This window comes from Anoplopoma fimbria, chromosome 2, assembly GCF_027596085.1.
Source record: "Anoplopoma fimbria isolate UVic2021 breed Golden Eagle Sablefish chromosome 2, Afim_UVic_2022, whole genome shotgun sequence".
NCBI lineage: Eukaryota > Metazoa > Chordata > Actinopteri > Perciformes > Anoplopomatidae > Anoplopoma > Anoplopoma fimbria.
In genome coordinates this window covers 3,480,769-3,497,486 of record NC_072450.1, presented here as the reverse complement: position 1 = coordinate 3,497,486, position 16,718 = coordinate 3,480,769, and the positions used below count along the sequence as shown (strand labels likewise).

The window sequence follows — 16,718 nt, the reverse complement described above, 5'->3', positions numbered from 1 at the left end:
AGTTCAACGCGCTTCTGGGAAATGTAGTTCTTCTGGAGAACGCGTCGCCAGTCTCGCGTCATCACTCGGCCATGTAGCTAGCTAGCAGCAGCTCGCAGCGGAGACTCTGGTACGTCGCAGTTACTGGTTCAGATGTTTTTATCTGCGTTGTTCCAGCAGAATACTCACATTATAACTCACCACACCAGGACTCATTAAAGCACGTTTTGTAGTTCTCAGCGTGGCTTCTAGAGCTAGCATTCACAGGCTAACTTAGCTAGCTGTTTAACTTAACGTGACGTCAGCTGCTGAAGTCAGTGTGTCAGTGTGTCTGTGGGGAATGTGACTGTTAGCTCAATGAGGCTAATGTTAGCATAGCATAACATGTGTCAGCTCCTCTGCAGACCTGTGGAGCTAGCAGTTAGCCTGTTAGCTAGCTGCACTAATAACACTGTTGTTGTTGTTGTTGTTGTTGTTGTTGTTGTTGTTGTTACAGGGATGGCAAGCCAAGAGGACACTGTTTCAGAGTACCTGGAGCAGAACCCACAGCTGGCCCAGTGGGTCCCCACACTCAGGACCTACTGTGAGAGTGAGAAGCAGTGGGCTGCCCGCAGAGAGTTCATCCTCAGGAACATGGAGGCTTTCCCCTCACTGGAGCCCGGAGTGTCCAGCAGCAGCCTGGACAAGCTGCTGTCTCTGTCCGTGGTCTGGGCCAATCACGTCTTCCTCGGCTGCAGGTACATTACATTACATACAATACATTACATACATTACATTACATTACATACATTACATACATACATTACAGTCATTACATACATTACATACATTACATTACATACATTACATACATTACATACATTACATACATTACATACATTACATACATTACATTACATACATTACATACATGACATACATTACATTACATACATTACATACATTACAGTCATTACATACATTACATACGTTACATTACATACATGACATACATACATACATACATTACATACATTACATACATACATACATACATACATACATACATACATACATACATACATTACATTACAGTCATTTAGAGAGACGCTTTTATCCAAAGCGACTTACAATAAGTTTCTTCAACATATTATTATTCAAGAGAACTACTAGTCACCAGAAGTCATAAGTGCATCTCCTTTATTAAACAAGCAACTAAAAGCATAAACCAGAGCAAAAGTACAGAAACAAACTAATAGAATACAATAAGTGAAATGAACTATTACGAATACAATAAGTGAAACAAACTAATAGAATACAATAAGTGCAGAAACAAACTATTACGAATATAATAAGTGCAACAAACTAATACAATAAGTGCAACAACTAATATGAATACAATAAGTGCAACAAACTAATACAATAAGTGCAACAAACTAATACAATAAGTGCAACAAACTAATAGAATACAATAAGTGAAACAAACTATTACGAATATAATAAGTGCAACAAACTAATATGAATACAATAAGTGCAACAAACTAATATGAATACAATAAGTGCAGAAACAAACTAATAGAATACAATAAGTGCAGAAACAAACTAATAGAATACAATAAGTGCAACAAACTAATAGAATACAATAAGTGCTAAGTGGAAGGCTCAGTGTAGTGCTTCTTGGTAGGACAGACACTGACAGAGCAGCAGAGATAAAGGCGTACAGATGTGGAGTTCACGTTCCTCTCTTCTCTTCTCTCTCCAGCTATCCACAGGCTGTGATGGACAAGATCAAGGAGATGGGAGAGGGGATCGTGGTCAAAGATGCTCCAGTTCGCAAAACGACAAAAGATGGGATTCTTTCCAGAGGAAAGCGGAGTGCCACAGCTGGTAATGCAATACACACGTTTAATAAGAATACAAACAGACGCCTGTATTTACTTTCTCAGACACAGTTCATGCTGCAGATGGATTCAGGCGGACGGTGACGCAAGACACACATTTGACACTCAGTACAACTATTTTATAATTTGAGCTTGTTAGGAATACACAGAGCAACAGATAAATAAGGAGAATACAGTAAGCATTGTGGCCAGATAGCGGTGTGGTCTTGGATTGTATTGTCTTAAAATGTATTTTCTAGTATGTATACAGTACCAGTCAAAAGTTTGGACACACCTTCTCATTCAAGGTTTTTTCTTTATTTTTATTTTTATTTTTATATATTTTTATTTTTTATATTTATATATATATATATACAGTACCAGTCAAAAGTTTGGACACACCTTCTCATTCAATGTTTTTTTCTTTATTTTTATTTTTATTTTTGTAGATTAATATTGAAGACATCCAAACTATGAAGGAACACATATGGAATTATGTGGTAAACAAACAAATGCTCAACAAACCAGAATATGTTTTATATTTTAGATTCTTCAGAGTAGTTGAATGAGAAGTCCAAACCTTTGTGTATATCTGGATGGACAAAATATATTAAAAGCACCTATAAACAAGATGCAGTCCAGCAACGCCACAAGCTACAGCCTCAAAAGTTACAATCCGCTTTGAGAGGGATGGAAGAGTAAAGTATCTTCATCAGCAGTCAGGATAAAAACACACACACACTCAAATGGTCATTGTAAATTTCCATAATCCGGATAATCGTGAATATTGTCAAAAGTGACTTGCCGCCTGGGTAGAGAAGTTAGAAACAGAGCCTGATTTAAAAAAGAAAAAAATCACAGGAATTACCATTTTAAAAAAAAAATAAATTATAATTACCTTATTTATGATTGTCTGATTTTTACATTCACTAAAAATATGTTTTACATTTTTTTTAAAAGGTCTGTGATGCAACAACATTTTTTGTTTCTTAACAACATGACTTCAGAATGTTTAAGTGTCAATTTAAGAGTTTAAAGCATATATTTATGATTATTTGGATAATATCGTGAATCACAATTTAGTTGCCCAAGTTAATCATGACACAAAATGTTCATATCGTCCCTATGTTTATTCTTGAGTAAATTATTCTCTGAAAGTTTCAACAAACACTGAAATGGAAGCATATATTGTTTGGTTAAAATATTGTAATATTAGTTTTTTCATATAAACCATCCTTCATGATTCACCGTAGATTTATAGAAAAGTGCTTACAATGAACACAAAACATACACAGTACATAAAAAATATTAACATTTTTATATTATTGATAGCTGCATTTGTCAGTGAACATCACTTTTTTGATTTATTGTAAATTTATTACATTTTATTGAGGCTCATTTTAACACACATTATCTAAAGGATTAGATAATCTGGTGACCTTGGATAGCTTTATGAGCGATGTGACTACTTGCAAGCTGTGAGCAGGTTATCTCGTGGGAAGGACTCGGTGCAGCACAGGCTTTGCTGCTTTTTACGGACCACCAGCATGTTTCAGTGATGTTTTCTTTACAGCAGGGTTTCTCTGTAATTACCTACTAGCAGGTTTTTTCTCTTTCAACTCCCACACCTGAGACTGGAGTCTGCTCCCTCATTAGGATGTGATTCTTTGTGCAGTCATCACTGTCTCCTGCCTGTTGTGTCATCATTTGCAGAGGCTGACGCTGAGGGCGCTGTGAAAAGAGCCAAATGTGGATCTAATGAGCTCGACGGCCGAGCTGCTCCGTGGCCCGGGAGTCAGAAGTCAGGACCTAGTCCACAGGCTCCAGCAGAGCACCAGCCCTTCTTCAACCGCCTGTACAAGGCCGTGGCCTGGAAGCTGGTGTCGGCGGGGGGCTTCGGTCCGAACCTGGACCATTTTGAAATTCTCCGCAGCTGCGTGGAGTCGTGCAAAGAGACCCTGACCTGCGTGTTTGTGCCGCTGAAGGACATCGAGGGCCTCCCCGCGGGACGCACGCAGAAGGAAGGCCACGTGTGCGAGATCCGCTGTCAGAGCGTCTACATGGGGACGGGGTACGGGCGGGACGAGTCCGCCGCCAAGGCCATGGCTTCCAAAGAGGCCCTCAAGGTCTTTCAGGGGCGAAAAGTGACAGTAAAGATCTGCAGGCGGAGGTTCAAAGGGAAAGACGTGGAGGACTTGATGTTGTTGGACGAACAGCCTCGGAGTCAGGGCTTCCCTCCCGCAATCAGCTACCCTTTTGAGGCCGAGCAGCAGGAAGAGGGTTCCTCGTAGAGCAGACGGTTTGGGACGTTTGACCTACTGGAAGCAAAGACAAGTGACGTCGACTTACCGGAGCTACTGAAGGAGTTCATAAGCGTGTTCGAGGACCAGGCTGTGATGCATTTTACACAATGAATGGTGTCATAATGCAGGTGGCACGTTGTTAGAGAAACGTCTCAGATCACCACAACAAGCAGAATGGATCTTTATACTGTCCCGACTACATTTACAACCGCTTTCAGTTTTATTGACAGTGTGTGAAGTCAAACAGCCATAAACTGGAAAAAAGAAGCTCAATCAGCAAAACAGTTTGAACAGTTTAAAACAAATAAAGGATTAAATATCACCTGAGTGTTGTCGGAGGAAGTTTCACATTAAGAGTTTATGTGATTATTTTTCACAACAGAGTGCTTTCGGCCATAATACTAGGAGTAGTGTGTATATATATATACTGCTCCCCTTTGTTCATTCCTACCGTGACGGGTTTTATCCAACACCACCTGACTTACTGTTGCTTTCTGATTGGTTCAGATTCCCACAGCTCGGTTAGGAGGGAATAAAAAGACAAACCGATAACTTGTTTTTTTACAGTTTTGATTATCTGTCACTTTGTCAGGCAGCAGGATACAAAAACTAAAACTAATACGGTCACTGTAACTTTTTATAGTTCTGATTGATTTGCCTTTATTGTTCACACCAGTGAAGAACACAAACATAGATGAATATGAGGAATAAGTCCAGACGTTATTTTTTTATTTTTACAAATGTGCTAACCTTTGCGTTTTAAGTTTTGTTTCTGTATCAGGTTGCGATTGCATTCTCGTTTCTACTGACCCAAATATTCATTTAACGATAATTTTTCTACTTTAAATAAAAAAAATAGTGATTTCAATCAAAGTATTGCTACAACAAATTGACTTACTGGTTTGAGTTTTTTTATTACAGTATGTTTAAGGAGGCAAACCACAGTACCCATTAAACTGTACACAGAAGTACTAAATGCTACTGCTTTTATTTTATTTCATTATTTAACTTCATTGATTTAAAAAATAAGCTGAGACCCACACAATGTTGAAATGTATTCGAGTGTCACAATCCAGAAAGATTCCTCTGAGCTCAGTTTGATGCAGAGAGCACGGTGCCGGTGTGTTTGAGGGTAAAGTGCTGCTGTGACGTGTGATTCATTTTATTTTAATTCTTTTTTGGGGGTTGAAGGTGAACAGGGTTGTGAGTGTGAGTTCCACACGGTTCCTGTATGTTACTGTTCGTTTACACCAGTGGTTCTGTTTCTAAATATATTTTTAAATAAAGAAAATAATTTAACCCAAGTGCATTTTATTTGGTTTCTACCTGCAGATTCACTACATTTTCTCGTAACAGCATTTTTGAAAAAACAGCCAAAAATACTTTCTATCAACAGCCTAATGATCTCATGTCACAAAGGGACTACAATAAAGAAGAAAATAACTATTTGTATCAATAAGTAGACGCGTTTCACCTCTCATTAGCGCTAATTGGCGAGTTCAGACAGGATGTGAGCAGGATGACTCAGTTCCTCATTAAATAGAAGCTCAGATAAATAAATAATCATAAATCTCTGTATGATTTGAGCGACATTCACGCCTGACCTCCTCCCACAGATGAAGCGGCTATTGTTTGTACCAGCAGGAAGCCTCCGGCCTCATCAGCACAGTTCACCGGACTTCATTCACATGACTGGTCCGTGGTTCCTCTGAACACTGATGTGATCTGTAACGTGCTGCTTAAAGCTGCGGCGGCGGTGGAAACGTCACGTTTGCAAATTCACGAGGAGCTCAAGGTCCTGTGTGATTTAGGGAATCGAACAAAGCTCGCTCCAGATAAAGGTTAACTTTTGTTTGTATCTGAGCCGTAAGGTTGGTCCGGCTGTGAGAGAGAGAGACTTTTCCAGTTTAACCTTTTAGGAAAAGAAAAGGAAACGTAGAAACTGATTTAGTTTGACCTTTAGTTCTTCACATTATTGACCGCGTTATTGAATTCTACAATCAGACCTCTTTTAGTATTTATTTGTTAATCCATCAGTTGGAAAACAGAATGTAAACGCCAGAGGTGGAAGAAGTATTTAGACATTTTACTTAAAGTGTTAGTCCTTAATATTTAGTTCTAGTTGATGTATAATTTATATTTTAATGACATAATGGAATTGTGTTCATGGTTTTGTTTTAGGCTGCTTTTCAAATTCCATACTAACAAGCTATTTTTCAGAAATATGTGCATAGTTATATTTTTTGTCCGTATACATGCAGAAAAATGCAAAGGAAAAACTGTAATACAGATTTTCTGTCAGGGATGTCTCCACAAACAACCAGATTCTAAAACTGCAAATATATAAATATTGCAATACTTTCATAAGTGGGCCAAAAGCTCAATCACAATTGTGTTACCTCCTTCGGCATGAGATACTGACTTAACAGACATTTATCCAAAGGAAAATCTTCAAGTTTGCCACTTTGAATAAATAATGTTTTACAGTTTTTCTTCATTGGATACACAGAAAAAAATGGAAATTTGCAGGCACAATTCTGAAAAACAGCATGTTAGTATGGAATTTGACACTTTAAATAAAAGTAGCAAAACACCAGGGTAAAATGACTTCACTACAAGTACAAGTTTTGCATTCAAAAAACTTACTTAAGTAGAAGTACATATGCATTTAAAGTATCAAAATGAAAGTACTTTTTGGCAGCAGAATGTCAATGTGGCATTCATTTATAAAATCATTATATATTCAGCATTGAATTTTGTAGCTGTTTTTTATTTATAAAAAGTTTCATAAGAACCACAGAAACTGCTCACAACAAGTTCTGTAAGTAGTAACCGGGTCATGATTTCTAGAAAGAAACATTTCTTTTGAGTTAAATGTTGTTGTTTTTTGGCACTTTGAGTACCTCAAGATGACATGTCATATAGTTCCATTATTTGGAGAGAAGGCAGACATCTCTACGTCCGATATCTACAACTCTGCAACTCTCACCAAATAACTCGATATACAGCGGGTACAATACGTATTGAACACGTCACCATTTTTCAAAATCACACCTGAGCAATGCATGCAACTAGTTTCTCCATACAGGAGGCGTCTTGAAGCTGTCATTACCAACAAAGGCTTCTGTACCAAGTATTAAATACATTTCAGTAACCGTGTTCAATACTTTTTCTCTGTGTCATTCCATTTTATTACACATAACTTAATTTCTGAACTTATTTGTTTGGTTTTCTTTGTGTGTATGGATTACTTGGGTTGTTACCGACATCTGGTGAAAATGTCATGTCAATAGCACCTTTAGAAATATATTTACTGAGAAAAATGGTGACGTGTTCAATACTTATTTTACCCGCTGTATATATAAATAGCACTACAGGAGAGAGGAAAAATCTGTGTTTTTGATTCTGTGCTGAACTGTCCCTTTAAATGATATTTTTTGCTATTTTCCTTTACTGGAGAAAAGTATTACGTTCAACAACGGTCGCCAACTGGATTCGAACCACGAAAACTTTACATTCCAGATATCTAAACCGCTAGGCCACAAAGACGCAGTCGTGGAAATACCTTCTTTTATTTACCATTTATTTATTATCAGCCTCTATTCCTGAGTAGAGATCCTAAGAGTCAAAAGTTTCTACTGTATTGACTCACAGCAGGAGCAGAGTAAACCCCTGTAGACATACGGGTGTTCAGACACTATAAATCAACGTCGCTGCCTCCAGCCTCGTGTCTGGAGCTGATGCATTGAGCGGTTTACACCCAACATTGTCGTCCTCAGAGAACGATCTCTATTACAGAATGTCTCATTTGTCAACCAGCTCCGCACATCCATCCATCACGCTCTCAATCACCCTCCGCCTCGTCTCTCTCTCCTTTCAGGGTTTTTTTTATTATCAGTGTTTCCGTCACCATCTCTAATCCGTCATTCTTTACTTCTCTGTCAAATTATCACACACAGACAAACGTTCAGCCCGACGGGGGTGATTGCTGCAGGTTTCAAAGTGTCTCACTGTGCGGTGGGGGAAAAAAGGGCCTCTTATCCACACATGCAATCTCAATCGGGCTTAGAGGTAATTCCCCCAGAGATCGATAGCAAATCCTCGCTGTCTGGGGAAAGTATCGCCGCTCAGGAACCAAGATAAACAGTCTTATTGTCAGCGCCCACCGCCGTGAATGTGTCTGGGTGTTTTTTAACAAGTGTTTAATAAGTTAAGGGGATCTATAAATGTGCTTTAAAAACCCCAAAATGAGCCAAAATGAACAAGATTGGAGTTTTTACATCTCAACAGCTACAAAGGTTAAAGGTCAACTTCTGTGTTTTTGCAACCTGGACCCAATTTCCTCATTTCATTATGTCGAAGTGACTAACGGGGACAACAATTGTCTGAAATTGGTCCAGTATTGACGGAGAACGCTGCAGACGGCAGCCGCTAAATGTGATCGCTAGGGGCAACGGCTCACCGTCAATGGAGAGGTAAAGCCCCGCCCCCTTCCTGTGTCCTCCATGGGACCTTATTTTGGAAAAACTTTTAGTCAATGGGGAGAGACAAAAAATGATTTGATCCTGTTTGAATTGTGCCATGAATATGATGTTTGTCACTTTAAAAGATCATTTTGAAAGTCAAGGAAGTCTCCGTTTGTCGGAGTAACATTTAGTTTAGTTTGAAACCGATGAAAATCACAATGTACATCACCAACACCAGCATGGTCGTTAGCTTGGCTAGCTAGTTAGCTAACTTTGATGTTTCATGCCAACAAGTTTCATCAGATGGGAAGTGAAAGAAGGAGTGAGAGCGTTGTTGATGTGAGAACGTTCTGGTAGGAAAACACAATCGTAGCTTCAGAGAGAAACAACACTTTTGGCTGTGAAGTCATTTTAACTTCAACAGCTTTATGATAAAAGTAGACTTTCTTGACGTGCAAAATGATCTTTTAAATTGATAAACATTATATGTGAAGCTCATGGCACAATTCAAACAGGATTAAGAAAATGATTTGTGTCTTGCCCTTTTCTGTTGTACATATTCTTGCAGAAATGTGATCCCAAGAGCTCGTTTTTTAATATAAGTGTCTGACAAAATGATGGAAAAGACCCTAAAGAGAAGTAAAACTTTTCTTTACGTTTCCCTTTCTGTTTGTTACAGAGAAACCTAACTAAGTTGTTTCTTGTTAAGACAGATTTCTTTCTTTGAAAAAGACCATATGCATGTAACAGGTGGAAATGAACATGTGTTGCTGGACTTTTGAAGGAAAAGACACGAAAAATGAATTGTTACGTTTCATAAGATATCATATGAAACGTTGTATTACGATAACTTGCTATTAACAACATTCATATGTAGAATCTGTTCAGCACGTGACAAGATTTGGGTATCGGAAGTGTTAATCGACCAATCACGTTGGAGCAGTCTTTGGTTGAATGCAGGCAAACCGTCCGTGTGAAGAGCAAAACCTGGAACCGACAACCTTTAGTCTGACGTTGATTTAGCTCAAAATCAGATCACAATTAGCTAGTTGCTACTTTTGGAAAAAGGAAGACTGTTAGCACCGATATCCACTGGCTCTACTGGAACCCCAAGAAGTATAGAGCCTTGTTTTTAGAGGCCTATTTGTCATCAGAGCGGTAGCAGATGGGTTCAGAGATTGAGGGAAAGGAAGAGAAAAGGGTTTGATTTCCTCGTTACGTCTTTCCTTTAATGTTGTCATTAAAACAACAATCTGAGGCAGAAACAAGCACTTTTATTGGTACGTACATCAACAGTGAGGAGTTCCCCCAGTCTCCTTCAATACTGGACCAATTTCAAAATATATTTGATCCTATGACACGAATAAAATATTGACACGTTGAAATATTAATGATGATAGCAGGTTTTGCAGGAAATCACAGGGCAAACAGGAAAACGTGTGATTAGATCGATCAACAGCACAAACTACATATTATGACTATTATGACACACACACACACACACACACACACACACACACACACACACACACACACACACACACACACACACACACACACACACTGTTTACTCTGTCCACGGAATGGACAGAGTAAACATTTTGTACTCGTCTCCGCTGCATCATTGATAGCTGCTGACAGGTAGCAGAGAGGAGGAGACGGTGGATCCCAGATGAGCACAGTGATGTGGAATACCAAGAAGAAACAAAAACAGACGGCTGGGAATCTCAAGTCAACTCAAACAACAAGGAGGATTCTAGAAATATGTTATTATTATTATTATTATTATTATTATTATTATTATTATTATTATTATTATTATTATTATTATAAGAGGGAATAAACCAGCAAATGTTCAGTGATGATGAAGATGATAATATGTGTTTGTTAGATGAATCTTATTAATTAATATTCCAGTGTTAATGGTGTTTATTGTCATTTGACTGTTTGCAACAAATGATTATATGACTAGCAGCTCGTTGTCATGTGAAGTATTCAGATCTTTTACTTAGGGAAAAGTAGTAGTACCACAATGTAAAAATACTGTCTAACAAATAAAAGTCCTTCATTCATAATGTTATCTCCGTCAGAAAATACTCCAGCTGAATGGGTTAAGAAATCAACAGATATCAATATTAAACTTCCCCAGTTGATTACTTGCATTAAGACAATACTTTTTTGTATTACAAGTTCTCTGAAATCATATGTTTTAATACACAAATGAGATATTATCTTATCTTATATGAGCTTATTATCAAGCATAAATATCAAGAACAGAAATCTGAAAATTGGATAAAGCCAGGTTCAAAATTCTTGTTTCATTTTGTGGACATGTTAGAGTCAAAGGTTTTTTTATAGAGGGAATTTTGGATATCACCCAAAGTTTATGTAAAGCAAAATAAAAACCCTATCGGGTAAAAAGTACCATACTTTTTTCCCAAATACATCTGATGGCTGTGTTTATAGCTGTGTTTATATCTATCTTTTTTTCATTATTTTAGTGTATTATTCTACTTCCACAAGTTCTGTATTCAATTCAATTCAATTCAGTTTATTTTGTATAGCCCAGAATCACAAATTACAAATTGGCCTGTGAGGGCTTTACCATCTGTACACATGTGACATCCTCTGTCTGAAGCCTGTATGTGCTGCTAACGTTTACTTGAATTCTTTGCACATTCCATTTTGGTCAATCAAACAAAAAAAAGTCTTAAAGTGTATCCAAAGGGAGCACGGAAGAAAAGCAAGGTAGTTCTCCAATCAGAGGGTCGGTGGTTCGATACCCGGCTTCGGCAGTCGATGTGTCCTTGGGCAAGACACTTAACCCCAAGTTGCTCCTGAAGGCTTGCCATCGGTGTGGACTGGATGATGAATGTTAGTTAGAGTCTGATGGTGGCACCTTGATGGTAGCCTGTCATCAGTGTGTGAATGGGTGAATGATATGTAATATACTACTGACTGTAAGTCGCTTTGGATAAAAGCGTCTGCTAAATGACTGTAATGTAATGTAATGTGATTGTGAAAAACAAACATCATCCTGCAAAGTGAAGCTCAAACGTCCAAGTGAAGTAACAAAAGCTGATGTTTGAGTGAAGAAAAGCACTTTGATTTGAAACTGACCGACACATCTGGATGTGCTGATGTTTAAGCTTAAATATGAGTTAACTGCATAAGTGGAATGAATCCGATATAGATTTGTCTTCTTTTAGTTTTTACGTCAGTTTAAATCTGAACTCATCTGCTGCAGGTTAATTATTTTCTTCCATGCAAAACTCATCGGCTCCATTAGTGAATGAGCGTGACAGTTACTGATTCATAAATACTTCCTCTTTCCTCTGCAGCTCCTCCATCCCCAACAACAACAACCCCCTGGAGGCGTGACGTCACAGACTGGGTCACCTCGACGTCATTCCCTCAAACACTGACTGAGCTCTTTAACACCATCTTGTTTGTGCCTTTAAAAAAATCCCAAAGCCTTTCTTTGTTTGCATGAAAAGAATATGCACTCACTCCACTGCTTTACAAAACAATAATGATTTTTTATTATTATTATTATTATTATATGATCATATTATTATGATTTCATACACAAACATTCATCTGAAACAAAATAGTTCAAGTTCAAAAGACAGATTTCTTTCCCCCCAGGTGAAGAATCACTATAATATTCCCATGATATTTCTGTTAAGACTTGTGGGTTATTTATTGAATGAGCTCCTACTACGTCACAAACAACAGTCCTGTGGTTGTACAGACATTAAGTGGTTCTGGATATTTAACTCTATGGGTCTCTATAGCATCCTGTCCATCATGAGACATACTTTAAAGATAATTTTTAATCATAGAACTACTAAAGGTGGGCCAGTCACCAAACCTGCTCCTCAGCTGTATCATAAAAAAATATGACAGTAATTACAAAGGAATCGAGTTATTTCTTCTTCTTCTTCCTCCTCTTCTTCCTCTTCTCTCCATCTCATCATAAGCACTTCAGCAGGAAAAAGTTGCAGAAAGCTCCCCGGGGACAGTCGCACATCTTCCCGATCCGTGCACCTTTTCTCACGGCGCACTGCTCCCCGACGTCACACTGAGGGGAGAAACCACACCAGAGGCGTTCAGTGTCTCTGCTGCGACATGCATGCAGACCAACCCAATAGCAATCAATGCAATGTGATGCATTAGAGATATACACACAGTACCGTTGGGACTTGGCCAAATTTCTTTTCCCATGATGGGAGTCGTTTGGCTTGAAGCTTTTCCAGAACTTCTTGCAGAGCTCCGAGCTGACAGACACACACACACACACACACACACACACACACACACACACACACACACACACACACACACACACACACACACACACACACACACACACACACACACACAGCAGAAAGAAAAGAAAGTCTTAAATGAATAAAGCTTTTTTTATTTCAGCCACAAACATGTAGATTCACAAAATTGCAAAAAAAGATTCTACAAATATAATAAATACTTTTGCCATGTTTTATCATAATATGCAATATAGTTGTTTAGAAAATGGCACAAATGGATTATATGAAAAGTCAAATACATAATGCCATGTTATATCATAATATGCAATATAGTTATGACAGTTGAATATGTTGTTTAAAAAATGGCACAAATGGATTATATGAAATGTCAAATACATAATTATCTGCACAGAGCATAACTCTTAAATGCATGCATTTCTGAATGGAGTTTGGTTAAAAAGAGCTGAATGGCAACAATTACTAACAAAACACAACTAAAATGAAGTAAATTGCAAAAAAGATTCTACAAATATAATAAATACTTTTGCCATGTTTTATCACAATATGCAATATAGTTATGACAGTTGAATATGTTGTTTAAAAAATGGCACAAATCGATTATATGAAAAGTCAAATTCATAATTATCTGCACAGAGCATAAATCTTAAATGCATGCATTTCTGAATGGAGTTTGGTTAAAAAAACTGGAGCTGAATGGCAACAATTAAATGAAGTAAATTGCAAAAAAAAACCCATTCAGAGTTGTTGTGAATGTATCTAAGTTGCAGTCTTTATTAAAGCATGCAGTGAAGTAATAGTAAAGCTCACCAGCTGCTTCTCACTGGTCAGGTTGGGACCTTTAGGGTAGAAGTCCCGCAGAGCTCTGGGGCTCAGCTCCTCCTCGGACTCCGGCTCCAGCAGGGTTTGTGCTCCGGCGTCTCTGGAGAGCAGCAGCAGCAGCGAGCAGAGGAGCGCCGAGCTGAGCATCCTGGAGGTGGTCTGCATGGTCCTGATGCTCGGCAGCATGTGGGGCCCCCTCTCTCTCACTCTGGTCTCAAATAGTCTCTCTCCCCTCCTCCCTCCTCCCACCTCCTCCTCCTCTCCTCCCCCCCTCCAAACACCTTTACATCTGACTCTATCTGGCTCCACCTTATCCTTTTGAGTTTCTTCCTTTTTTTGGTCATGTAACAGCTTCTTGGGTGAGTCATCCCTGTGAAAAGTTGCTGGGCAAAATATATATAACAACAACAACAACAACAACAACAACAACAACAACATTACATTCAAATAACAGCAGATTATATGTTGGTGTCTGTAACTGTGGTCATTATACATTACATTACATTACATTACAGTCATGTAGCAGAGGAAAAAGGAAGTAACTGTCACGTTCATTCACTAATGGAGCCGATGATTTTTGCATGGAAGAAAATAATTAACCTGCAGCAGATGAGTTCAGATTTAAACTGATGTAAAAACTAAAAGAAGACAAATCTATATCGGATTCATTCCACTTATGCAGTTAACTCATATTTAAGCTTAAACATCAGCACATCCAGATGTGTCAAAGCTTTTCTTCACTCAAACATCAGCTTTTGTTACTTTACTTGGACGTTTAAGCTTCACTTTGCAGGATGATGTTTGTTTTTCACAATCACATTACATCACATTACATCACATTACAGCAGATGCTTTTATCCAAAGCGACTTACAGTCAGTAGTATATTACATATCATTCACCCATTCACACACTGATGACAGGCTACCATCAAGGTGCCACCATCAGACTCTAACTAACATTCATCATCCAGTCCACACCGATGGCAAGCCTTCAGGAGCAACTTGGGGTTAAGTGTCTTGCCCAAGGACACATCGACTGCCGAAGCCGGGTATCGAACCACCGATCCTCTGATTGGAGAACTACCTTGCTCTCCACTACGCCACAGCCTCCCTTATAAGATGATCATTTGAATCAGAACACTCTGTAAACCTGTGTTGGATCAGAGCCTCAAGGAATCTTTTCTATTTTAAATGAGCCATAATGTGCTTCAGTCAGTCTGTGTTTAGTATTCCACAACGACCAGCAGTATCTCTGCATTTATTACTTTAATACTCTTCTATTATCACCTCAGAAATGGCATTCTGCAGCCTCGCCTGCATTTAAATGTGGTGACTCAGACTGGCCGTTTTTTTCTGCTGTAAATGATCAAGAAAAAGCAAACAGCGCTGACGTTAAACGCCCCTTGTTTTTCTTTCTTTCTTCTTTCTTTTCTTTCTTCTTTCTAAAATCAAAGCAGCGATGAACCTCCCCACCCGTGTTAAAGTCAGGTTCATCACTGTGAGGGTTGGTTTGACCGGAAACATTCACTTTTCATGTGATGTGCAAAGACCGAAGGCCAAATGGACAAACACATTGTTTTATTACTGGCTGTTATCATTTATTATTGGAAGGGAATTGATGGTTTGTTAAACTAGGGAAGTAATTTGTGTTGCAGGTCATCTCAAGAGTAGTAAACACCATTTTTATACATTTAAAAAGAACAAATAGGTAAAAACTTGCTTATTAAACAGTGTTTTTTAATTTAGAATGTTTTTAAACTACTGCTCCATACTACAAAGCATTATGCTAAACAATAAAACTGTTATCTCATTGTTTTAATCAGTGCAATAGCATCATAATAAACCTGCATATTAAAGAAATGATTACTTTGAACTTCATATCAGAGATAAATCATGTTGGTGATGCTGTAGATGAAAGCAGGAAGAGTTGGAAAAGAGAAACACTGCAAAGCAAACAAACACACTGAATCAGTAAACAGATAACTGTGAAATAAATGAATATATGAGAAATATATGTATATATATATAAATACTCCCACTAATCATCTCTGCAGGAGCCACACAATGATATCATATTATCTCTTTTGCAACCATTGTAACAGTGCAAGGGATGAGTGTTCACACACAATGTGGACGGACAAACGACTGCTGCTGTAACAGATATTGTTTCGTTAATCCTGAGCTTCATGTTTTATTTCCCGGTTCACTGCATTGATTGCTGTTTTCAGAGACGCCTGTTTTCGAGAGCAGGAGGCTTTGATTGTGCTCCAGGCTGCATGACTCATGTTTCCCTCCCCCCCCACACACTTTTTAATGACTGAGACGCCAATTTAACATTTCATTCACAACAACCAGGCTACATGTCATTCACAAACACGACTTCATTAGTTTTTGTACGACGTCCTCCTTCAAGGAGACGGCTCCCAGCTCTGATCCGTTCCTCTGGAGGTTTTGGTGTAACGGTTGTTGAGGACTTTGGGTGACTTGGCTAAATCGGCCCTCGGATTGAGCACCTTCAAGCATGAATAACAACCGTTATTACATTACATTACATTACAGTCATTTAGCAGACGCTTTTATCCAAAGCGACTTACAGGAAGTGTATTCAACATAGGTATTCAAGAGAACTACTAGTCACCAGAAGTCATAAGTGCATCTCCTTTCTTAAACAAGCATCTTAAAATAAACAGAGCAAAAGTACAGTGCAGAGGCAGATTATCAATAATTGCAACAGACTAAAATTATGTTTAGAATAGGATTGCAGTAAACTGCAGCGAACTACAGTAAGTTATCAGAACAAATTATGTTTAGAGTTGGCTGACTCAAAAACAAAAGGTTTAAATCAGTTTCTCCCGTTTTAAACTGCGATCACAGATTGTTTGGCCACTTGTTGGCAGCTCAACGATGTTAAACCACAGACTGTATATAAGAAGTGGATGTGATGTCACCCATTGGTTTGTGAACTGTTGTTTTTAAGCCACGAGATCGACAATTTCGCCG

The 16,718-nt window shown here is 38.4% G+C and overlaps 2 protein-coding genes across 2 annotated transcripts; one reads left to right on the top strand and one right to left on the bottom strand.

The window, feature by feature from the left end:
- Nucleotides 1-37: 37 nt before the first annotated feature.
- Nucleotides 38-5,440, top strand: cdkn2aip (CDKN2A interacting protein). Its single transcript, XM_054621166.1, has 4 exons — nucleotides 38-109; nucleotides 476-716; nucleotides 1,721-1,845; nucleotides 3,552-5,440. The coding sequence occupies exons 2-4, from the start codon at nucleotides 478-480 to the stop codon at nucleotides 4,127-4,129; spliced, it is 942 nt and encodes a 313-aa protein (XP_054477141.1). The 5' UTR covers nucleotides 38-109; nucleotides 476-477; the 3' UTR covers nucleotides 4,130-5,440.
- A 7,143-nt stretch (nucleotides 5,441-12,583) lies between these two features.
- cart3 (cocaine- and amphetamine-regulated transcript 3) lies at nucleotides 12,584-13,904 on the bottom strand. Its single transcript, XM_054621178.1, has 3 exons — nucleotides 13,707-13,904; nucleotides 12,804-12,887; nucleotides 12,584-12,691 (listed from the first exon to the last, which is right to left on the bottom strand). Exons 1-3 carry the CDS (start codon nucleotides 13,902-13,904, stop codon nucleotides 12,584-12,586), a joined length of 390 nt encoding a protein of 129 aa, XP_054477153.1.
- Nucleotides 13,905-16,718: the final 2,814 nt, after the last annotated feature.

Excerpts from the sequence above, each read along its gene's own strand:
- cdkn2aip (XM_054621166.1), top strand. The coding sequence starts at position 478 with ATGGCAAGCCAAGAGGACACTGTTTCAGAGTACCTGGAGCAGAACCCA. Across the intron at positions 717-1,720 it reads CACGTCTTCCTCGGCTGCAG|CTATCCACAGGCTGTGATGG; the intron begins GTACATTACATT and ends TTCTCTCTCCAG. Across the intron at positions 1,846-3,551 it reads AAAGCGGAGTGCCACAGCTG|AGGCTGACGCTGAGGGCGCT; the intron begins GTAATGCAATAC and ends CATCATTTGCAG.
- cart3 (XM_054621178.1), bottom strand. The coding sequence starts at position 13,904 with ATGCTGCCGAGCATCAGGACCATGCAGACCACCTCCAGGATGCTCAGC. Across the intron at positions 12,888-13,706 it reads TGACCAGTGAGAAGCAGCTG|CTCGGAGCTCTGCAAGAAGT; the intron begins GTGAGCTTTACT and ends TGTGTCTGTCAG. Across the intron at positions 12,692-12,803 it reads AATTTGGCCAAGTCCCAACG|TGTGACGTCGGGGAGCAGTG; the intron begins GTACTGTGTGTA and ends TTCTCCCCTCAG.